The sequence below is a fragment of the Urocitellus parryii genome, chromosome 5, assembly GCF_045843805.1.
Source record: "Urocitellus parryii isolate mUroPar1 chromosome 5, mUroPar1.hap1, whole genome shotgun sequence".
NCBI lineage: Eukaryota > Metazoa > Chordata > Mammalia > Rodentia > Sciuridae > Urocitellus > Urocitellus parryii.
Genome location: NC_135535.1, coordinates 95,025,669 through 95,051,230, shown reverse-complemented (window position 1 = coordinate 95,051,230; position 25,562 = coordinate 95,025,669). Strand labels below are relative to the sequence as shown.

The window sequence follows — 25,562 nt, the reverse complement described above, 5'->3', positions numbered from 1 at the left end:
TAGGGCCAGAACTGGTGATTTTAACATTTAAAAAAAACTTGCTGATCTTAAGAATTATCAAGAGGCTTTACAGATTCTCAAGACCTATATCTTAATTACCTGCACAAGGATCTGGTACTATATTTTTAACAGAAATGCTATGATCAGTTAGAACTTGTTTTCAACCAGACAATTTGTCTGACATTTTAAAATTTTCAAGCGAGTATGTCCCTGAGAAAATGGCCTGTTAGTCTTCATATCATTTTAATTTTTATGAGACAGGTGCTTGCAGTCTGGGATCTTTCACTGGAATAGGCAGACTCATTCTTGGATACCACTGAATGTCAGCTGTCACTGAAAAACCCAAAATTTGTGAAAAGTAAACATTTCATCAGTACCCAAATATCTTGGCCAGTGTGTTTTCGATTTTCTTGAAATCTGGTCTCTTTTCTGGATCTTCCTCCCAGCAGCTTTTTACAAGTAAATACACCTGGAAGAAGGAAGTGGGGTGAATTAGTTTAGAGGATGGTAAATTCGGACAAGGTCGCCTCCTCTTCTCTTCTTTGATGGGAGTAATTAAGAAGACATATTTCTCCCTCACCGTCCCCCCGAAAGCCAAACCTCACCTCTGACATTGAGGATAAAGCTAGCTCTGCATTTTCCATCTCGGGTATTACCACCTACACTACCTTACCCAGTAGTTCCTGTGGGTGAAATTAATGAAAAACGTGATACCAGTTTGGATGAGACCGGGTTGATGCGAGAGACTAAATGCTTTACAGTAGTTTGCAGTGTTTGTGCTGGGGAGGGCAAAAATTAATGGGGCTTGATGAGTAAGTGGCTCTAAGTGAGAATAAGAGCTGGACGGCAGTCAGTGGTTTTCCATTGCGGCGAAAAGAATTGCCTGGGGAGCATGTGTATTTCTTATAGCCAGGCCCCACCTCAAGAGCTTTGGGTGTAACTGTAAGATAAGCAATGACTAATTCACTAGAATAAGTGTGTCCCCAATTTTGCATGAGGAAAGGACAGTTTTATATTTTTTTAAAAAGTTCCCCATGTAATCCTAATACACAGTTGCACTAGAACAGCAACATAGAGAAAGGAGAGGTGAGGAGGAAGAGGGAGGCAGAAGGAGCCCATGGAATCTTTATTTTATGAAAAAGAGAGGTGAAAAACTTTTTTTTTTTTTAAATTGGTTTTTCACTCTAAAAACAGGCAATATTAAATCCCTGTTCTTGTACTTTGCTTGGGAAGGGACTGGAGCCCTGGTGTAGCCTCTGGCTGTCTGTAACTCACCATGAGGTGATGTCCTTGCTTGATAAATGGCCTGCTGACTACCTTATAGGAGATTGGATAGAAACCACTAGAAATGTTCTGGAACAGCACCACAAAGGAAAATCCTGAGTAGCTTTTGGCATCGCTCAGTGATCAGACCTGTATTCCATTGGAACCAGCTACTAGATATGAAATCTCATTCCTTATTTTCAATTCCAGAACCATCCAACTATGCACAAATGAATTGAGGATGAAAATGCTTTGGTGAAAAAGGTTTTAATCTGAATATACTCTTGGCCCTCTGTATCCCTATCGGTGGGTTCTGCTTCTGCATCCATGGATTCAATCAATAGCAGGTTTAAAAAAAAGAAAAAATCAGGTCTGTACTGAACACATATAGATTTTTTTCCTCATCTATATTCCCTAAGCAATACAGTAGAAGAAGTATTTACATAGCATTTACACTATATTTAGATATCATAAATAACCTGGAGAATGACTTAAAATACATGGGAAGATGGGTATAGACTATATGCAAATACTATGCCATTTTATTGAGCAGACAAGGAACCAATTTCCTACAGATCCTGAGGACAACTATGCTCAGGTTAGAGAGTTTGAGAATGGATGGATGATATGTGGGGAGGTATAGAGAAGCAGATGAAAAGAAGGAACAAGGAGAAGGCAGGAATAGGAGCAATTGTATCTCAGAACCCTGGGCTACAACGTGCCTGTGCTATTGAAAAGGAGCAGACGAAGAGGAGAGGGAAGAGTGGCCTATTTTTCCTGGGTGGATTCTGGCTAGAAAACTCCTCTGGCATGGACTTATAAACAGAAGGACAACATTTCTGCTTTTATCCCACAAGGAACAAAAGGTATATGTGTGTGTAAAGCACCAGAAAGATTTTTAAAATACTTGACTATCTCTTGTATTAAGGTTCAGGTAAAATTCTAAAAAAAAAAAAAAAAAAAAAAAAGTAGAATTTTTTATCCCCAGCAGTAAAGCTTTTTCTGAAGGATTGTTAGAAAAATAAATAAGCAAATATGGAGAGAAAAACTCCATTTCTTCCTGGGGAAGAGTAAAAGTACACTTAAGTTTTTCTAGATATTGGAATATTTCTTTTTAAATCATTAGATAATACTCTGTAGAGTATATATTTTTACAAGACTAACAAGGATATCACATTGACATCTTGTTCTTTCAGTTGATAAAAACTGAGAATGTGATGTGTGTTTTAGGAGCCAGCTGTTTTCTGATTTGGCAGCAGAGGAGGGCATGTGGAATATCTCATCCCTAGAATGTGTGAGTATTACCTTTCTGTAGTCCACCTTTATCTGCAGGGGATAATTTTAAGACTCCCAGTGAATAACTGTGGGGAGCACTGAACCCTGTACATACCCACGATAAAGTTTAATTTATAAATTAGGCACAGTAAGAGAATAACAACAATAACTATGATAAAACACAATAATATACTGGAATAAAATTTCCAGCTTCATTACCATTGCATTTGGGGGCCATTATTAAACAAAATAAGAATTACTTAAATAAAAGCACTTTTATCCCTCAACAGTCAATCTGATAACCTAGATGGCTACTGAATGAACAATGGGAGGGTAGTATATACAACATGGATATGTGAGCAAAGGAACGATTGATATCTCAAGTGGGACAGAGTAAGATCTTGTCACACCACTTAGGATACACACTGTCAGGATGTCACATCATCTCTGATACACAACACCACCCGAACTCAATGTGTCACACTACTCAGAACAATATGCAATTTATACCTTATGAATTGTTTATTTATGGAATAATAAATATAGTAGTTTCAGACTACAATTGACCATGGATAACTGAAACCACAAAAAGCAAAACTGCAGATAAGGGAACCATTATATTTGGAGAAAGAGTCTTTGCAGCTGTAGTTAAGTTAAAAATCTTGAGGTGGGGCAATTATGCTGGAATTGGGTGGGTCCAAATGCAGCGACATGTATCCTAATAGGAAGAAGATTGAGGGAAAACAGACAGAAAAGGAGGAGAGAATGTGACCAAGAGACAGAGCTTGGAATGTGGGCCCACAAGCCAAGGAATGTCAACAGCTATCAGAAGCTTCCGGAAAAGGCAAGGAATGAATCATCCCCTTAGAGCTTGTGGAAGGAGTGCAGCCTTGTCAACAACTTGATTTTAGAACTGTAACTGAATAAGTCTTTGTGGTTTTCACCACCACATTTGTGGTGAATTTTTAGAGCCGGCCAAAGAAATGAATACAGGGGAAGATGTACTCACTTCCAGCTCTTTTTCGTCTGCTGTTTCCAGGAAGAGATCTGGGCGGAAGGGTTTCATGCCATTGGAATTTTCCACTCTGAAAATCTTCTCTGATTGGTGAGAATAGTCAAGTTAGAAGGAAGAATACAGCATCATCACCTTCAGAAGGCTTCTTGTGTCCAATACTCGGGCCCCACCCTCCCTAAATCCCTTAGTCATCTTACTTCCCAAGATAGTTCAGAGTCGGCACATAATAAATACCCAGTAAAGTCTGAATGGATGTTTAGAAAAATAAAAAAATCGCATGCTATTCTGACTCATGGAATTGGACTCACTACGGTGACAGTGCTTCACCTTTTGATTAAAAATAATTTGTGTATGTAAAAAAAAAATTTGGAGAATGGAATGAAATATTTTCCTCTGAGAGGATATGACAAAAAAACTGTAGCTTTTCTCATAGTAAAAACTGGAATATTTGTGTCGTCTTGCTAGAGTGATCAGCTCTTTCAGAATCAGAAGGAAAGGCGGAAATTGTAAGGGAAGATTCTTTGACCACAACACTGACAGCCATGACGTCTGGCAGGGCACATTATCTTGTGCTTTTCGGGGACTCTAACTCTTAATCCTTCCAATAACCATGTAAAATGTGTAGTGCAGATGCGCAGTCACTACTTTTGCAGATGAGATATGGTTACAAGGAGATTAGGGCCTCCCTGAGCCCAGAATGCAGGTTGGCTGGCTCCCAGCTGGGGCAGGGGAGGGGGTTCAGACTTACCTTTCTGGTCCCGGCAGCTCAAGGTGTAGAAGGTTTCTCTCCGCAGGATGATCTCCTGGGCGATGATTCCAAAGCTGTACACATCTCCCTTCTGAGAGATGTTGGCTTGGCGGAGGTGCTCTGGAGCGGTCCACAGGTCTGTGCATTCAGATATTGAGAGTGCAAAGTTGGGGGGAGCAGCCTCTAGGTCTCCAACCTGCTTTTGCTTTTTAAGTTCTATGCCATCCACCCAGAATACGGTTGGTTTTGGAATGGTGTGGTCCCAAACTTTTAAGGACTGTAGGTTCATACCAGTGATAGAAGGTAGAATAACACACTTAGCTTTAAAGCTGACTTTGAAAAGTCAGAATTTGGGTGAGATCATATGTGTTCTCTAAAACAGCTAGGATAATAGTTCTGAAAACCCTTGAGATCTACCCAGAACAGGGCCTGGTGTGTAGTAAGTGCTCAATAAATATGTTGAATGATTGCAATAGAATAGGAAAGGCTGAGGGATTTAATAACTTATGGTACATATGGAATGAATTTTTGAAAGCTTTTATAAACAAATAAATAAAAATTTATATATTTAAACATATTTATTATTTAAATTATTAGAATTTATTTTCTCTCTCTCTTTTCTCTCTCTCTCTCTCTCTCTCTCTCTCTCTCTCTATATATATATATATATATATATATATACACACACACACACACACACACACATACATTTTTCTGGTACTGAGGATTGAACCCAGGGGCATTTAACCACTGAGCCACATCCCAGCCCTTTTAATATTTTATTTGAGGCAGGCTCTCACTGAGTTGTTTAGTGCCTTGCTAAGTTGCTGAGGCTGGCTTTGAACTTGCAATTCTCCTGCCTCAGCTTCCTGAGCTGCTGGGATTACAGGCGTGTGCCATTGTGCCTGGCTATATATATATATATATATATATATATATATATATATATATATATATATTTAAATATGTAGTTACTGAAAGAAGATAAAAATATTTTCCAAGCATAATATACTGGTGGCCTCCAAGCCAGTTCATGCCCACAGAAGCAGTTTCTTTCGTGTTCCCACAGTATTCTTAAAAAATATGATGTATGTAATTTAATCACATTTTATTATGTTCACACCACTGTAATGATTTACATAGAGCCCATTTCACATGAATGAAATGCCTGTGTCTTAGTACCTAGAGACACCTGTATTCTGGACACCCATTATGTATCTGATTTAGCAATGACAGGAGCACAGAATTAATTCATTTTTCTTCAGCACTCTCTGGAAAGTTTTTGGAATCACCCCACTTCTTATAAATGCTTTGAGATTTTGATATTCAGTAGTTTTAATAAAAACAATACATAGATAGATTCATGTTGCTGGGCACAGTGATGTATTTATGATGAAGCACATTTTCCTCATTTGGTTCTCCAACCAAAGTTACATCACCTTTTCTAATTCCAGTCTTATAAATATTTGTGACTTGTGATTTACTCACAGTGGATCCTAAAGGTTTGAGGTTGTTGAAAAGGTATGTATGTAATCTACTAATACTGACACTGCAGTCATCTGATGAAGGAGATTTGCTCCATTACATCATGAGCCATGTTTGGCACACAGTAGGGCTTCGAAAGAATTTACTGGATTGAATCCAATATCATATTATACTCAACAAGACTGTGGAAGTCAGGACAGAACTGTGATTTTTACTAAGGAAAAACTAAAGGATTGTGAAATTAGAATTAGACACGGAGTTAATTTTTGGATTTAGTAGTAATTTTAGGCAACATGAATGCTAGATTTCTAAGGCTGCTTAACTATGAGTTACAGTAAAGAAAGGATAAATATTTAACATGAAAAACCTTTCACACTCTACAAACCAAGTTACCTTTTTTGATCCACCACATTCTGAAAATGATGAGAATATATTTCATTGAGAAGAGTTTTTTTTTCTTATGTTTTATTACCATTGAAGAATGAAAGATATGTAGCTTTGAAAATGCTTTATATTTTTTCTTCTAGGGAAATCTAGTAACTTCTCTGAGTCTCAATTCTGATTTTTTTTTTAAAAGAAGCGGATTAAACCAGATAATTTCTAAGGTTCCTGCCTGCACTAAACTTCTATATTTTTTCATCCTATTTGTTTCACAAATCAATAAGTTCTTCATGGTCTCTCACTGATATCAGGGGACACTCAGCTGAGCATTGAGAATAAGGTCCATAAAGAATATTTGTTTAACTCAGATGGAGAATGAGCCTCTTGTCGCTCCAAGTTTTTGTTTTCTGATCAATATCACTGTTTTCTAACCACTTTATCTGGGCTTGAGAGAAAAAAATTTTTTTAAAGTAAGAAGAAAGAAAAAGAAATGCCAAATGGGAAGCTAGTGAAAAATTTCATTCATTACAAACCTTTCTTTGGATGTAAAATGGAATTGCAGCCAAAATCGGTGATCTTCACCACCATTCGACTGTCCACTACGCAGTTGGTGGATTTCAGGCGACCATGGACCTCTATTTTACTGGCGTGCAGATATGACATCCCCTGCAATTTTTCGGATGACAGGAAAACAAAGAGATGAGACACACTTCAGCTGCTTGGTTATTTTAAAGGAAGAAGTGACATTTTGACACTATTTCAGCATAAAAGATAGCCACACTGTCAGATTTTAAATTTAGTACCATTACTTTTGGTTTATACATTTTATTAGAGCCTTAATATTTTCCTACATATTCTATATCATTTTGAAGTCTTATTTAGGCTACAGAGTAGACAACAGAGTAAAAGACCATTGTGTAAAAACTCTGGTTAAGTAATTTTGTCTGAGGCACATGGTCGAGACAAATATAAATGTGTGTTTATATATAATTTAAGTGTTTTACTTGCCAGTGATTTGGGTTGTGACCCTGTGTATGTCTCTGGTTCTTGGCTACCTCAATTTTTCAAATATGAATTATAAGTCCTTGTTTTTCGAAGGGAGGGGCTGGCCTGGATTATTTCTTAAAATCGAATTGGTTTCATTCTGTTTTGAAACAGAAGCGTTTCATTGCTTCTGTTTGAAAGGGGAAGTCCAATTTTAGCTCTTGTACTACCCTCTGGTGGCCAGAGGTGTCATAGCCAGAACTGGTTTTCAACCTTTGTAGGAGTGAAATTGTACAAGCAAAAAGGTCATCGTGACATTTTTTGGAACCATACAAAACGGTTTACTCTTGGGGCAACTTTTCCTCATTCTCGGATAAGGCCACGGTTACTGTGTCCGCTTCCTTTTTCATGTCATGTCTGGAAATAGTCATGTCCAAATTTATTATTGCTTCATGTAAGACAGCTGCTTGTACTTCGTGTTTTTTCTTAGAAAGTTGAAAAACTTCAATGGTCTTCCATGAAGTTTAATAGGATTTTGATTTCTGACAAATCTATGAAAATGTATGCCCCATGCCCAGAATACAAAAAAAAAAAAATACGACAACAAAAATAATGTCACCAATGTATATGGAATATTGATTTGTGCTGGGCCTTGTGGTAAGCATGTGCATGATTTCATAGATGATATAGCTACCGTTATCATTCTACAAGTGAAGAAATCAATGCACGCTGAGGTTGAATATAGCCAGATCTGTTTTATATTTAATTTCCATAAAAGTTTCTTATTTTCCTAGGTCTCTTACCTTAGCAATGTCATACAAGACAGAGATTTTAAACTCCCAATCCATGAAGGTGCCATCAGGGTAGGAAATTGTGTCATTCAAAACTTCCTGAATAGGAGAAAAGAAAAGAAAGAAGGTGAGCTGTTGTATGGAAGAATGGTTTGGAGAGACTATTATGAGCCAAACAATAATCTCCTAATCATGAGAGCTTGGGACCATGATTGTGTGAGGGTACTCACCCAAACATAGAGGGTTCAGCTTACTACCCACGTAGGCACTGCGGTATGTATTTTACATGGTACAGCCTATTGCTCCTAGGGCCATGATGATTAATAGGGATCAGACAGATGTGAGGTGTGGGAATATGAGGTTAAGGGAATAATAATTCTATAAACTGGGCCCACTGGGCTGACTCCCACTTGCTTTCTTCTTTTAAAAAACAATTTACCTGCAGCCCTACCTGGCTGAAGCCAACAGGATATAGGACATTCCTCTGCAAACTAAAGTGAAATGCAGGCCCCAAATGCTGATAGAACTTACCCTGAAGTAGGGGTCTGGAACTTTTGTAATCCTCACATAGACCAGATTCCAGAACTCAATGAGATAAAGATAATTCCCCCTAACCATAAAACCCGCAAGAACAGGTTCCAATGAGAACTGGCCAGCATGGGCCAAAGTGACCTAGAGCTGTCATGCACAGTGGGAACTTGGAAGTCTGATGTTATCATGCTGTCGGTCAAAAGTTAAGAGGTAAACCTGGGTGGGACTCTCTGGAAACTTCCCTGAGACCCCCACTAAAACTAGAGGCAGGAGAGAAGACACCCTGTACCCTCTCCTTTCTGAAAGGACCCATTGTGTCCCTGGAGAGTGTCGTCTTTTCCCATTTCCTGTCCCTTTTAATGAGCTCATGCCTGTTACTCTGAGTAACATCTGAAATCTTTCTGGCATGATTGCAAGAATTGGGATGCAGGGGGTGCCTCAGCTATACAGTAGGTCTCTGCCCTGTAACAATGATCAAAACAACAACAGTAAATACAGCACAAGATGGAATGATGTCATGAAGAGCATGGGAAACACGACGTTTATGGGGCAGCTGCCTGCACAACACACACATTGTTTACAGTACGACTTCTTTTATAAGGAGGAGTACACTCTAAAATAGTGATTAAAAAACATACTGTGGTGATACCTAAATCAGTCACATGATCATTTATTATCATCTTCAAATATTATGTATCATGTATATAATTCTGTGTGCCCTCTGACTGGCAGCACAGTAGGTTTGGTGACACCAGCATCACTACAAACCCATGAGGGGTACACTGTGCTGTGATCTTACAGTGGCTACAACGCCACTGGGTGATAGAAGTTTTTCAGCTCTGTTACGGTACGGCTGTCAGATCTGGGGCCAATGCATGGCTGAGCCATGTGTTATTAGTACATGACTATTTCTTTCTTTCAATGAGAAGCATTGAGTGGCTTTCACCATCAGACAGGGGCCAAGAAATGAGCACACCCCACCTGGAAGGAGAGCTGGGAGCTTGATTAAAACGTGGTTGCCCTGCATGCCCCATCTTTCAAAAGTTGGATCAGTGCTTTTCTCAAAAGCTTAATCATGCTAAGTTTTTCTGAGGTTTGCTAAGCCTTCTATCAAAAAGAGAGTTCTTGGATTTTTGTGTGAATTGTAAGAGCTAGACTTTTGACCCAAATTAACACAATGGAGGCTCTATCAAGACACATCTTTGTGTGTGTGTGTGTGTGTGCACGTGCCCGCTTGCACCAGGGGTTGAACCCAGGGGCACTTAACAACTGAGACACATCCCCAGCCCTTTTTATATTTTATTTTGAGACAAAGTCTCACTAAGTTGCTTAGGGTCTTGCTAAGTTTCTGAGGCTGGCTTTGAACCCACAATCCTCCTGCCTCAGCCTCTTAAGCTGCTGGGATTACAAGTGTGCACCCTGCATCTAGCAAGACACATCTTTTTAATAAAGTCAATAAGTAATCCTAAATGATATCCTAACAATACTTATTTAAGGAAAAAGCTCAATTTGACCTTCAGTTTTAATTTAGGCCCTGTAACCCTAATTTCTAAAAAAGTGTCTGAAGTCATTGACCATTTCAGATGAGACTGGCTGGACTGTGGGTACTAGGGAGTTAAGGAAGGAGAGTTATGAGCACACAGACTCTCTACAGTAATTATTTCCCTTTCTATCCATTCTTTACCTTTATCTCACCATTTACCCATCCTATCTTGCTCACATCGGACAAATTGTAAAAAGTGTATTATTCCGTTTGACTATGAAGGGAATATATACATAGTATAGAAAATATGAACAAAATTTACAAAATATAAAAAAGGAGAAAATAAAAATCACAGCTAGTTGCATTATCTAACTTGTTCTCATTCTGGTATTTCCTTCTATTCCTCTTCAATGTTCATTTACATAAGGTATATGTACTATCTTACAAAATTGGGACCATAATATATAAGTTTTTTATATTATTTATTTTTTAGTTTTCAGCGGACACAACATCTTTGTTGTATGTGGTGCTGAGGATCAAACCCGGGCCTCACGCATGCCAGTAGAGCGCGCTACCGCTTGAGCCACACCCCCAGTCCTATATGTAGGTTTATGTGCTGTTTTCTGATCAATTTTAGTAGGTGATCTATTTATTTCCTTAGAGATAGTTGAGAGTGTATACAGCAGGCCCTGAGTTTGGTGCTAGGATTACAGTGGGCCCTTTTAGGGCATTCATGATCTGGTGGGGGAAACTGACACTCGTAAAATAACTGTAATAAATATGAAATTATAAATATGATAAGTACTATAAAAAGGGACTACAAATCTGAGGATTGACCCTTACACTCTGGGAATTTGTTATGTAAGTCAAAGATGTTTCCTTCAGAAAGTGTGAGTAAAGCTGAGATCTGGACACAGTAGGGAAGCAAGTTCTATGGAGAGAGAACTGCTCCGGCAAAGTCCCTCTTGTGGAAGCGAGATGAAAAGTCTGAGGGTCCTATTATCTCAGCCCTATTTACTAAATTACCCTTTCACCAAACTTGACAATATACTAATGCTATTCTTGGACCATGCATTTTTCTTCCATAAATCATGTCTTTATTCATGAACTATTACTAGACTGCTTTTATTATAACTTTCTGGCAAGTAGCCTCTCATTATTCTTCTTTGTTAAAATGTTTTGTTTATTATTGTTCTTTTATATTTTTTCCTGATGATCTTTGTTAACCAAAAAACAAAAAGGGGGAAAAAAGTCTGCCTTTGATTCGAAATTCTTTGTTTTTAGAATTTTTATATTTCCATATAAATTATAATCTGTGGCAGGCGAATAAACTGGCTCTATGAAAATAGCCCTGATTTAAATACTTGCAGACTCTATGGTGCAATGCTCCCATCTGAAATATTTTCAGCCACCAAGAATTCAATACTGACTAGTTAACAAATTCCTAAATATTTAACAATCAGCCTTGAGCTAGCACATGTTGAATGTCTTTATCTGAAATGCTTGGAACCAGATATGTTTCATATTGTGGATTTTTTCCCCCAATTTTAGAACATTTATATATACATAATGAGATATCTTGGGCGTAGAACCAGCTTGCTATGTAAATTTATTTATCTTCCATGTACATCTAACACGAAAGCAGCAATGTTCAGAGGTGAGTCTTTTGAGAAGCAATGGGATCTTGGGGGCTCTGAACTTATCAATGGATTAATCCTCATTAGTGGATTACTTGGAGGTGGTGGAAACTGGAGTGGGGGGCATGACTGGAAGAAGTAGATTACAGGGGGCCATGCTCTAGAAGGGTATTTCTTGCCCCTACCCCATTCCTTGCTTTCTTTTTGCTTCCTGGCTGCTACCTTTGCTGCACCTTTGCTCTGCCACACCAGTGATTCCACCATGATATCTGCCCTGACCACAGGCTGAAAGCAATGGAGCCAGCGACCGTGGACTGCAACCTCTGAGATCATGAATCAAAATAAATCTTCCCTCCTTAAATTGATTTTCTCAGATTTTTTGTCTCAGTGATGAAAAGCTAACACGGTGAGCCTCTACACCACTTCAAGATAGGGACTAATTGCTGGAAAGAATCAGCGACATGATTATAGGGTGGATATTTTGGCCCTGTCCCTCCCCTTTCACTAACAGGGAGGAGAAAGGGCTGGAAATAGAGTTAACTGTCAATGGTGGATGGTTTAATCAATTGTGGCTCAGTGATGGAACTTCCCCCAAGTCCCCTAAGTGAAAGGATTTGAAAGCTTCCAAGTAGGCCAACACATCTACAGGCCAGGAGGGTGGCACAACCCAAGTCTCTAGGGACAGAAGTGCCTGTGCTTGGGATCTTTGGGAAGTTTCCCTAGGTATTTCTTATGAGAAACTGCTGTGACTCCATTTTTGAGAAACCAGCCTCTACCTCAGAGCAAAGCCTGTCCAAGGAAGGTGGCATGACCCTTGTCCTTGGAAAAACCCACAGAGCACTCCTAGGCACATACCCACCCTGTTGAGTTGTTTGTCTGCAAATAAAAGGAGAGATCTGCTGCGCCAGGTGTCCTTGACACAGTTAGGCTAGGTGAGGACCCATAGCAACCTCCTAGCAGCCACCAATCAGCATGAGATAGAGAAAATACCTGGGATGCCAGATGATCCCCCAGTAGTTTATGGTGGTTGATAACATGTGGGGAAACCTTGTAGTTTAGCACGTACACCCCTCATGGCCTAAACCAATCAATTCAAAGGAATCCCCCTCTTGTACTAACCAATCACCCCTACCCAACTTGTTCCCGCCATTGAATGTGCTAATCAATGTTAAACGTTGTTGTTTGAGTTTCTCTCAGTGTGGAATGATTTGCTGTGTGATGTTGTGATGCACAGAGTATCCCCCCAAAACCTATAAAATCTCACTGAACAAAGGACCAGGACTCACTCCCTGGGACCGCTGCGTCGGGAACGGTTGTGAGTCCAGGCTCGAGCTTGCAATAAAGACTCTTGTGTGATTGCATTGGATTCGGTTCCTAGAGGTCTATTGGGGTCCCATGAATCTGGCATTACAGTTCATCTGGCTGCTTGTCTGTGGTCTTTATAATAGACTTTATAATAAACCAGTAGTAGTAAATAACTTTTCTCTGAGTTCTGAGTCATTCTAGCAAATTATCAAACTCAAGAAGGGAGTCATACGAATGCCTGATTTTCAGCTGGTTGGTCAAAGTACAAGAGGCCTGGGATTTGCAACTGGGGTCTGAAATAGGGACAGTTGTGGGACTGAGCCCTTAACCTGTAGAGTTTGATGCTAACTCCAGGAGTTCATTGAAAAAAATTGAACTGAACACCTAGTTAGTATCCAGAGTAGAAGAACTAAGTCTTTTAGGATGAAAAAACCTCATATATCTTATGTCAGAAGTATTAGTGAAACTGGTTCAGAATTGGCCTACTTAAAAGTTTACTTTTTGAGTCAGATCTTCATGATTTTATTACTTCTGAAGTTTTTTCTTTTCAAAGATATTATAATTTAGTAGCAATGAAGTGTTTTCCACAATTATAATTGTTTTCCACAATTATAATTGTGGAAAACACTTCATTGCTACATGTTTTCACTGCTTTTATTATTCCTACTTTTAAGTATTTGTATGTTTATTTTTAAAACCACAATTAGAAGTAAGAGGCTTATATGTTTTCATAGTTTTTTTTTAAACTCTGTGCATTTTGAATTTTATTTTGTTTTATAATGATTGATATTGAACATCTTCTTCCCCTTAGGCCGTAGTTATTATTCTAAGTTTTGAATAACTACATTATTTACTATTGTTTAAGAAAGAGTCACATTTAGAGTTACAGTTTTTTTCTTTGAGGATAGATTTTGGTTTATGCCACATATTTGGAAAGCTAGTGTTTTTGCTTTTTTGTTTTGTTTTTTGTCTTGTTTAATTGAAGCCCATTAAACAATTCATAATTTCCAAATTATTAGTTTTGACAAAAAATTATTTTTTAATTTCATTGAGTTATGAATATCTAAACCTCTTTGAAGTTACCAAAGCTTCTTAGGAATTTGGCTTAGGAATTTGGCTTTGTTATGAGGACATGAGGTTCCTAAGAGGTACTGAAAATAATCCAAAGGCAGGACTACCCACACATCTTGATTTTCTTGGTCCAGTTACACTTTGTGTCTGTTATTCTAGGATCATTATTATAACATCCCGTCACTATCAAGGTATCCTGATAAATCATTGGGTCACCCTACTTTGGGCCCTCATGGCACATGCCCATAGACCGTTCAGTCTGGTTCAGGTGTATCAGTGTCCTTTGAAGTCATTGTCCCACAGTCCTTTCTGCTCTTGCCCTTTTCAATCCCTGTTTCTGTTTGACACCTGACTCTTGTGTTTTGCAAATCAACTATGCTTGCCCTTCAGAACTATGTGATGATTTGACACTCTTTGCTTAGTGCTTGGTTCTTCCTATGAACTTTACTCAGTCCTGTCGTATTCTTCTTTTTGCTTTGGACCCACTCAGCTAGAATACCTGACCATGGGAACTCCTGGTTATCTTCAGTCCCCTCACAAGGAAGAGCAGGTAGGAATTTAGACCAGAGCAGATCAGGACTTATGAACAAGTCCTCTTGTGCTTATTTGGTGCTCTGATAACAACTATCCATTGATCTTTCAATACAAAAACAAGTGTAAAATATAATGTATTTAAGTAAAATATAATGCATTTGATCCAGGTGTGAGAGCACACGCCTGTAATCCCAGCTACTCAGGAGGCTAAGGCAGGAGAATCAAAAGTTCAAGACCAGCCTTAGCAACTTAGCAAGACCCTGTCTCAAACTAAAACTTAAAAGGGCTGGAGATATAGCTCAGTGATAGAACACCTCTGGGTTCAATCCCCACTAACTGCCCAACCTGCCCAACACACACCACAAAGTGTATTTTGAAGTAACCACTCACTTTCCTACTTCTGTTCTCTGTTCCTTTTTCTCCCATCTACATTCCTTTTCCGAATATCTTTTGACTTCTTTGTAAAGAGATTATAGGACTGATTGATAAAATCTGAGGAATCTAGTTTGAAAAGTATGTGGGTCTACCAACTTTTCCTGATAACTCTATAGTATTATCCCCCTGGTAAAATATTTTTTAAAGATCTGATTTTTTTTTTTTTAATATGGTTGACCACTTAGGAAATTGAAAATGATGCTGGTTTCTTACCCGGAGGGATCCTCTCTCACAGTATTCGATCACCCCAAAGATCCTGGAGTCAAGCTTCACTGTGCCATAGAACTTGGTCAGGTTGTAATAGTCAGTCTGAAGCAGCTAAGATAACATGTGTGTTTATAAAGCATATCAACCAGAAGCCGGAACCAGAGAAAATATTCATATGCTAGCAAAATGTGTTTCATTTGGGAAGATGCATTGCTCTTAATAAATTGAATGTCAGTACCCATTTGTTACTATGTATTGTGTTACATCTTATTCAGCAGTCTTTCCTTTGCTAGCAAGGTGACTTGAATACAAATTTTACTACTTTCAAATAATATTAAGAATGTATTTTAGAACATACCAGCATATTTCCAGAGTTTTTACAGTGTAAAATCTCACCCTCCAACATCTCTAGGCAGAGTTTTCAAAAAGTAGCTAAGTCATTCATTTCTTTCTCATAAGACATTTCTCCACAGGGGACCTCTGTGTTCAGGGAAAATGGAATGAGGTTAATTCTCAAGGGGTTGAAGTATAGGACACATACCTTGTTCAGTTCTATCTTCTGTTTCTCATTGAAATTGCCATCACTGTGCTTGAGATCTTTGAGGATCACTCGCTGCAAAGATCAGTTGAATTAAGGAGTTACTGTTGCAATGTAATTCCTCATATAAATGGGTATTATAATAATTTGTTCCTATGTCCTATTAGACTGTAAGTTTTTTTGAGCAGTGACATTTGATTATTGTTTATATCCCTGGTGTTTAGGATATGGTGTTTAGGTTTGTTTGTTTCTTGCAAAATGACTAGGGGAAACATGAAGATGGGAGGAGGTTGGGCAAGAAGATACAAAACTCCCAGATGGGATTCTCAAGAATGAGCCAAAATACAATATTAGGGTTGCCCTCAGTGCTGTGAATCTATTTCATATTTCTGTTTCCCTCCAAATAGTTAACTTATCCTTTGGCTCCCCCAGGATGGTGAGTTTTGTAACCTTCAAGCAGAGCCCTGCCTATCCTATGAAGCTCTACAAACGGCCCTTTGAAGCAACCTGGGAAACATCTCCCCCGCAAACCCCTCACCCACTATCCCCCTTGCAAAGTCAGGGCTGGGACCGTGATGACTCAGAACCTACTCCCAGTTAGAGTTCAGAGAAGTGGGGGAGACTGGAGTCACCTTTTTGTCATACTTGCATTGTCGAAGTCTCTGGATTGTATCTCGTCTCTTGTCGTCATCAATCTGGCACAAGAAAAGGCTAATTATTCCAGAACTTCTGATTTGTCCCATTCACTGCCTGTCAAAGGCTGAGAGGCTCTTCCCGCTGGGCTGTATCTGCTGTTTGCTCAACATCCCAGAAACACTGGGGTAACTGACTTGTCTTTCCTTCCCACTACTCACTCCAACCTCTTCTTCCCAGTATTGACTATATCCTCCTTAACACTGGGCTCTCCTCGATTTCTCTCTTCAGCCATGGATTTTCTTTCTTCCTTCTTCCCTGACCCCCCTCCTACGGTGAATTATTGCCCATAGTATAGACAAATGCTCTTAAGGAATGGTGATAAAGGAAGATGCTATGCATTTATTTCAGTTGCAAATTAATGCTTGAAAGTCCAAGTAGCAGTGCTCATGAGGCAAATGGGCCAGATGTGCCTAAAGAGATGCAGTCCCAACAATTCTGGGTTCTGCTCAGAATTGTCAGATCATCTGATTTGTCAAAAGAAGCTGGTTGATAAATGTAGATTTTTACATGCTACACCATGATATTTATATGCTGGCAATTGATTTTTAAAATGTTAAATACTGAACAACACACACACACAAACACTGATACCTGTGGGCTAGATAGGGCTGTTGGTTTGCCAGTTAAAGATTTCCAGTCTCAAGACAGAGGAAAGATTGGGAATGAGTGTATATTTTAGTTTGGTTCTTAAATCTGGTATGTATGTTTATCTTTGTTAAAATTTACCTTACAAGGACATCTTGAAACTTGAGTGAAATATTTCAAGGTCCAATCATGATTCCTGACACCATGCAGATGAATAAATGTTGAATCTGCTAAGGCCTAGACAAGCCCAGACTAGGGATTGAACCCAGGGCTTCATGCATGCTAGGCAAACACTTTCCCACTGAGCTACACCCCAGCACAAACTTTTTAAATAACAAAGTTCTTAGTTGTCTTTTAGGCAGTCTCTGGAATCCACTGAAGGACAGTCTGAAACCAGCTTTTCAAGAATGCACTAGTGCAGAAGTAGCCAGCTCATCAGGTCAACGACCTCAAAATCCCCCACAGAATGTGATAATCACCCCACCCCACCCCAAAGAAATACATGGCCTGTGAAGAGGCAGGTTGACTGATTTGTTTATAGCTGCCAAGACTCTCTCTTCTCAGCAGCTCTCTCCTCTCTTTTCTTAAAAATTGCCCTGTGACTCAAAGATCTGGGAGGCAGATCTGAGCTGATGTCTCCTGGTCGCCCTGTCAGTCTGCAGCAGAATAAAGCCTTTTACTTTTGCAGATACCCAGCGCCTTCTTATTTGGCTTCTTTGCGTATTGGGCAGCCAGCCTGTGCTAGGTGCCAACATCAGTTATTGTTATTTTTTATTTTACAAATGAGGCATAGAAGGGTTAAATGACATTAAATGCCACATTAGAAGACCAGCAGAGGCTAGGCTGCTTGTCTTCTTGTCCAGTGTTCTTTTTACTGTTTCTGACCTCAATGAGGTCATTTAAACTACTTGAATCTCATTTCCTAACCCTGCAATCCTTATTCAGAAGGGTACTTGGTGATCAAATTAGACACCGTTGGTGAAATTTTTCTTGCAAGCTAGAGGATCCCAATTCCCCTTTCACTGGGGATTGAACCCAGGGGCACTTAACCACTGAGCCACCCCCAGCCTCTTTTTATTTTGAGAGAGGGGTTCACTAAGTTGATGAGGCTGGCTTTGAACTTGTGATCTTCCTGCCTCAGCCTCCCAAACCACTGGGATTACAGGTTATGGGCATGTGCCTCTATGCCCAGTAAGGATTTCTCTTTTTATTCGAAAATGAGATATCATCATCTTTATCATTCTTTTCTGTTTTTTTTTTTAATCATTCTTTTTCTGTTTTTCCTGACTTCTCTTTGTCTGATTCTCTGGTCTGGCTTTCTATGTTAGTACTGGGATATTTGACTATTATCTCATCCTTTAGACTGTCTTCCTTTTTTTCTGTCTTCAGAGAGTATCCCAAACTTGAACTATTACCTGTCTGGTTGTATTTTCCTCTCATTCTGACCTTGAGTTTTCTCCCTGTTCTGTCTGATTCACAGCATCTGATGAACTCTCTCTATAGCCCTCTCCCAGTCTTCCTGCTCCCTAGGCTATCTAAACTCAGGGCAAGAATGATACCTCCATGCTAGGAACCATTTCTGACTTCCCTCCTTTGAATTTACTTCCCAAAATTTTATTGGGTAGCCCTGGGAGTGACTAACCTGATAAATTAACTATTCAATATTCTGTACTCTAAAATTCTGCAAGAAACTGGCAATGGACGATGCCTTCTACTGCTGGAAATGTTTAGATTTTAAAAAAACACACAAAGATACAGTGTTTAAAGGTTAAACCAAAGGATCAAAGTGGGGTTTTGAGGCAGTAGAGATTGTTTCCTAGGTAGGGTTTTTCAGAGGTGGAACATGTGGGAACCTATCCAGGTGTCATCTCAGAAACAGGAGCACTCACTTAAAAATCTCCTCAGCTACTCCTAGTGTCAAACAAAATAAGCAGGAGGTAATTGACCTGAGGCTGCCTGAGTATTTTGAGTTCCTATGTATCAAACCACAGTCTAACTTACATCATCATACATAAATAAACAGAAACCTTATTTAAGAAAACGTTTTGGTAACAAGTAGCTGAGTTTCAGCCAATCACAGGCAGCCAACTGATCAGACCATGCTCAGATCAGGCAAACTTCTAGCAATAACCAATGAACTTATTTCTTTGTATAACCTGTGAAAGAAAGCTCACTGCCCACACTGCAGAGTGCTCTCTGACTTTCTTTTGGTTTTCAGTGTTTCCCAATTGATGAATCATTTTTTTGCTCAAATAATAATCTGCAAAATTGAATCTGTCTAAAATATTTCTTCTACCAGCAGGTACTTCCAGTCAGTCATTTCTGTCAGCAAATTCTCTCTTTGGAAGTCAATTAGTCTTGTGGTTCTTTGCACCTTACTGTGAATTACTGCAAGCTTGATTCCTCCATGACACTTGTATGAGATACTTGGTCCTTGTGAACACAGTGTTCAGGAGTGAGGTTCAGAATGCAGCCGAAGGGTCACTTTGGAGCAAGGAGCATTTCTGAAGGAAGGAAGACCTCATCCATGTTCAGCTGTGAGGGGATATGAGCTCTTAGAAGCCCAAGTGCAGTACTTGGGGTAGGGTGTCAGGGGCTGGTAGAAAGGGGTCAAAGATAAACCTGGCTGAACTTGCTGCTTCAAGTTCTCCTCTGCTGGTTTTGGGCAGGGAGGCATCTCAAATAGCACTACCTTATCAGGTTGGTCCTACTATGAGAAAGTCTACAAATGCCCTTACGTGAAGGTCCTGGGTCTCCATTCCTTCTTAGTATACTTTGATATAAAGACCCTTGTAATTGCAGTATATAGGTGTTAGGATCTTAGACTTCACAGGCACACTGGGTTCAAACTGTAATTGTTTCTGAAATTCCATCTGTTACCTCAAGGGCTCAGGGAAGATGCAATGGGTTAAAGTATCTGCAGTGTTATAGTGTTCAGTTAAGTGTTAGCTGTCATTATTTGCAGTAATCTTACTGACTCGCTGTAGGTGACCCTGCACTGTTTCTTAATGCTTTGGTCTTCAACTTCCTTATCAGCAAAGTTATGATTATAAAGCTCAACTCACTGGTTCCTTGTGAAGAGAAGATGAGAAACACAGGTCTAGCATCAACTGCAGTAAATGGGGTGAGTTGTTAATAATGGCTACTGATTGTACTTCCTGGTTGGGGACGAATTTGAACAAACATCAACAGAAGTCTCTTTCTTCAGCAATGAGCAAGGTAAGTGATAGGTCCTTAGTAGAAGTAGATTAGTATCCCAGGTTTGGGGGAATTCAAATGCCTTTCCCATTCCTATATCCCTTCCATGACAAATTCCCAGCAAGTGCATGTCTTGCTTCTCGTGGGGTCAGATGCAAAAACCCAGTAACACTCTGTAACTCAGCCTCCAGTGAAGTGTTCACTGGACTGAAGAGCTGGCATTAGATCAATGAAGAATCAAGAGAAATAGGAGGTGGAAAAGTAGAAAGCATCTAACTTTTGGATTCTAGCACAAACTAAGATTGGACCATTTCCTACCATGCTGCCAAAGTCTTGTCAAACACCTAGCAAACTGCACCATTGTCCAACAGGTCAGGCAGGCCTTACCTTCAGGCTGATTTGGTTGGTCTCATTGTTCTCCAGAGGAAAGATATTTTCAGGAGGAATGTGGGACCATTTTTTCTGACGAAGTTGATTATCTCTTTTATATTTTCTGTGGAAGGAACAGAATTGGTTGATAGGTTTTATTAGTGTCCATGCTGTTCTATTTCTGAACACCAGGAGAAATTTAGGACCCTGGTTTTCTCAGGCAGACATGTGTTGAGGAAGACTAGCTCAGTGGTGAGACTCTCCATGCCCCAAACTGGCCAGTGCTGGCCATTAGTGGACCCACAGGAGGTTTCGTGGACTTCTCTGTTCTTTTGTGTTTGTTTCATTTTACTTTCCTTGATCCTTCACTATAATAAAGGGTCTGAACCAATGACATGGAAACATGAGGGAACAAAACAGAAAAAAATCAAAACTGATAGCCTTACATGGCAGAAATGTTCATTTTTAAACCACCAACGAAACACACCAGATTCTACGTAAGCCAGTTCTTTTTACACATCTGTGCCTTATGTTTAGAGAAAATGAAAAAGCACAGAGACAATGCAACAACATGTGTCCCAATTTATAAAATGTTAGAATCTTGTCTATAGTGCACATGAGGAAGAATTCTTGAGTTTTTGGGAAAGCTCACTTGGAGCTTTTACAGATATTGCCAAATTACTTCCCACAGTGGTAGCACCAATTTACCTTCCCATGTTCTTAAGAATATTTAGTATTGTTAATTTTTTCCCTTATCTTTATGATGCATGTTAATGGTGTGTCAGTTTTGCTTTAATTTGCATTTCCTTGATTACTACAGAGATGGTCTTTTGAAATATTTGCTACATATTTTATAGAATATATAGAATCATAGAATCATTTACTTATAATTTCTCTAATATTTTTTATTATGCGATTTTTCTTTTCTTTTTCTTATTAACTTTTGTGAGTTCTTTATGTCTTCTGAAAAACAAGTCCTTTTGTGTTAAAAATACCTTCTCACAGTTTATTCTTTTAACTTTGCTTTATGGAAAATTTTGATTTTACATATTTATCGAGTTTTCTTCTCTGACATTTTTTTAATCAATGACTGAATCACACTTTCCTAATCTGACTTCATAAAGTCATTTCCTAAATTTCTTCTATATTCTGAAGTTGGTTTTTCACATGCAGATCTTTTTTTCTTTTAGTTTTTGCTACCAGGGATTGAACACAGGGGCGCTGAAACACTGAGCGTTGCTTAGGGCCTTGCTAAGTTGCTGAGGCTGGCTCTGAACTCATGATCCTCCTGTGTCAGCCTCCCACGCTACCACACCCAGCCAATTTCATGTAGTTTTAATTTCATTTTTTACTTGTGGGAAGCTTACTGTCCCAATATCACATCCTAACTGACTTGTAATATTATCTCTGTAATATAAGCAAGTCCCTGTACTTGCTTGAGTCTGATTCTGTAATCAATCGTCTTTTCCGTTGACCTATTTGTCCCTGAATACCTTTTTGTTTTTAAGTCATTTGACAAACTGCACCTCACCTTTTCAAGTTCATTTATAATGCCTTTCTTATACTTTCCTAAGCAGAAATCATTATTTTCCTCCTATGCTTCCATCCAGCTCTATTAAATACACATAAATAGCATAGTATTCACCAGTTATTTTTACAGTAAGACTGGGAGCATGGAGAATGACTCTTGAGACATTGAAGGCAGCCAAGCACCCATGCAGACTCTCGGAACTCAACAGAACCAACTGTCATTCATATTGAATTAGGGATTCTATAGACCATTTACTACTTTTCTTGTTATATTGGAAGAATACATGAATGACAACTATTTGCCAGGTCCCCTAGAGGAGACTCTGGCCATGAGGAAGTCCTCTTTCTGCCTCCCATGCTTAGAAACAATGGGAAATACGTGTCACTTTTGTCTTGCAATTTGCTCCTCTCTTAAGCTGACTCTCATTTGGACTTGGTTTCTGAAGGAAATTTTGGCTTCTGCTCATTCTTGACTAAATGGTCACACTGTCTATTGTGTATATTTCTAAGCAATACAGTTACAGGATCCTAGCTCTGCCTTTGGATTGAAGAAAACAGCCCACTTCCTTCCTGCTAAAATAGGAAATTTGGAATAGATGATCTCTAAATCCTCTCGCAACCTAAATATCATGTAGTACCATGATTTTAAAATCTCCCACAATATGCCAATAAAACAGTGAGAATAGCTAGTTTTCATTTACATAATGCTTATTATATTGCACTCTGTATACATGACCCATTTCTAATTCTCATGGCAGCTCAGAGGAAGAAACTGAAGCAAAATAACTTGTTTAAGTTGTTAAGTAACGTGTGCTTGAGACCTCAAAACTGGTAAAGCACAGAACTGGGTCAGAGTTCAGGCGTTTGACTCAGAGCTCTAATCTGCCCCCCAGGTCATATTCTGTCCTTCTGTCGTCTTGGATGCAGAATGCCTTCATGATCTTAGGTCTGTCTAGAGATCTCCTTGTGAGCATGTGCGAGCAGCAGAGTCAGATCTCTGCCTCCTTCCTCCTCTGAACGAGGACCATTCTGTGGCAAGGAGGGGAGGTACCTCAGCACCAGGAGAGCAATGATCAGGACCAGCACGACTGTCCCTGTTAGTGTGAAAACAGCAATCATCAGGATCTGAGGGCCTGTGGCAGGAAAGAGTAGAAAATGCATTAGCAGGATGTTTGAGAAGAGAATGAAAACATTTCACAGATTCTAGTTGGGGAAGGGACAGAGAAAGCCCTTTTGAAAAACATTTTTTTTTTAATTAATTGTTTCTTGGTAATTTATGTCCTGTGTTCCAGTCCTGAAAAAAAGCAGTCTGGCATGTGCCCAGGGAAAGCAGTTTCATTTCAGCTCTCCTTGAAGCCTACATTTCTCTTTTATCTCTAACAGGAATCACCCAATGGTTATAAGAACATAAAGTGGTTTCCAGCACACAAATAATGGTGGGAGTCGAAGCCTACCTGCTGTCCTTGAAACCAGTATACCCCAGGAGGTTGCACAGAGAAGAAACAGACAGTGAGTTTTTTAAATGCAGAACACATGTTGGAAGAAGAGTCGGTGTAGACTGTTTAATGACAGCGTTGCAGGCTGGTTCTTTCCAAGCTCTCTGGGTTATTGAGGTAGTCAGTGAGGAATGTGATTTTCGTTATTAGAACACTAGTGTATGGGTGGAGTTAAGTAGACGGAGTAAGTTGAGAGACTCTCAGAAAAGTTAGTGGAATTCAGGAAAATGAGGATCCACCCCCAGGAAGCTTTGAAGCAGAGTCTGAGAATGTGAAGGCCTATGCCTGGGAGGAGAAGGCCCACCATCAAAAAACCATACAGAGAAATCATGGCTCACACAGCCCACACTGCATCCCTGTTGGGAAAGGAAATCAGTGGATTCCAAATGGAATGGATTCCAAGAAATAGAATGTGTAAGAAGCTAAAAAATAATAGAAATATGGTGAAGACACAATTCTTTCTACATAAAGAGAGAGAGAAAGGAAGGGAGGAAGGAAAGAAAGGAGGGAGAGAAGAGGTGCCCCAAAGAGAAACTCTCAGGGAAAAATGTTCAAGAAAGGCAGAGTCCAAAAATGAAACAAAGTAAAATGAGGCCTGATTTTGTGTATTTTAAAAAGGAGAGACAATTCTTTATCTTTTGTGTGGTATAAAAGAGAAGCTTTGGAATCATATATAAAGAAATGTTATCACAGCATAATATTTAGCTTTGTGTAAATATTTACATCATGATAATGATGAAAATGTTTACTTACTTCAATTTATAGAATCAACTTATAGGTAAAGACCAAAGAACTATGATATGATTGCCAAATAAATATGAACAACCTTGATAAATTAAAGAGAGATAAAGGAGAGTATGGGAGATGGAAAGAGGGTAGAAGGAACAATTGGGGAACTTTTAGCTTCATCTCACAAAGTGGGGGAGCAAGACATTTTTATAAACAGTTGATTGAACAACACTAGAAGCTCATGTATATTAATTAAATACCTAATAAATATATTGACAAAAAAGGTGATATTGAGAAGTAAGGAGGACTAGTGAAGAACTAAATCTTAATTCATAATACAAAAGATAGATAACATCTAGAGCTTTTAAATCAAGAAACATTACTTAGAAATATGCTGAAGACATTGAGAGTCTGGGGACACACAGAGGTGGGACCAGACATGCTCACCTTCCATTGTGAACATCTCTACTACTGGACTGAAAAATCACATACAAGAATTTTTCTTTGCTAAGAATATAATTAATGAAGGTGCTCTGATGAGGAGACACCAAGATCCCTCTATTAAAGTAGCTCTCCCTTCCTATCTTCCCTGTCATGGCACCATGACACAGAATCCTTGAGACTATGGTCCATGATCTACTTGTCTGTTCCTGTATCTTTAGCACATATCAGGCCTGAGACCTGGTAAAATATCAATTGAAAATGACTGAATGAAAAAAAAAAAGAAAATGACTGAATGAAAAAATAATTGAATTAAAGTTTGGCCTCGCTCATCTTACTATCTGAAAGAGGCTAGGGAAAGGAATCCAAATATTAAGACACATAAATTCATGTCAAAAACTGGTATGCTGTTAGACTTCGGTTACACACTATATGCATTTTACACATCATATTCTAATGAAGTAATTCTTTTTTTTCTGAAGTGGGGTGCTTTTTGTGTGGTTAAATGTTGCAGCACTCTTTTAAGGGTGTACAGTACATTTGAAAGTTTTAGCTTTGCAACCATACAGCTGCCTCTAACTACCTGTTTTGTGCTAAAAGGAAATTTTCAACAGTGAAAATGTGAGTTGTGGATTTATCTCATCTGGGCAGAAATAAATTCATACCTTGGAGATGAGGTAACATTGTGGGCATGTTTGTCTTTGGTGATGGCCGTATGTCACTACAATCACCACTTCCATCATTACTATTACTACTCCCACTTCTATCACACCAGACAAATAACAAGAGTGAGAACAAGAAATGCAGTTTCAACAGTGCAGATGATTGCACTCAG

The 25,562-nt window shown here is 39.0% G+C and overlaps 1 protein-coding gene across 1 annotated transcript in view; it reads right to left on the bottom strand.

Annotated features, from left to right (window-relative positions):
• The window catches only part of Gucy2c (guanylate cyclase 2C), a 67,660-nt gene that overhangs the window by 15,624 nt on the left and 26,474 nt on the right, over positions 1 to 25,562 (bottom strand). The window contains exons 11-20 of the mRNA XM_026414174.2: positions 23,113 to 23,194; positions 20,550 to 20,655; positions 16,316 to 16,378; positions 15,687 to 15,758; positions 15,152 to 15,256; positions 7,955 to 8,041; positions 6,701 to 6,833; positions 4,302 to 4,439; positions 3,548 to 3,636; positions 378 to 469 (exon numbers count right to left, since the gene is read on the bottom strand). Of these exons, the coding sequence (XP_026269959.1) occupies positions 378 to 469; positions 3,548 to 3,636; positions 4,302 to 4,439; positions 6,701 to 6,833; positions 7,955 to 8,041; positions 15,152 to 15,256; positions 15,687 to 15,758; positions 16,316 to 16,378; positions 20,550 to 20,655; positions 23,113 to 23,194 (967 nt within the window). The remainder of the gene's footprint in view (positions 1 to 377; positions 470 to 3,547; positions 3,637 to 4,301; positions 4,440 to 6,700; positions 6,834 to 7,954; positions 8,042 to 15,151; positions 15,257 to 15,686; positions 15,759 to 16,315; positions 16,379 to 20,549; positions 20,656 to 23,112; positions 23,195 to 25,562) is intronic.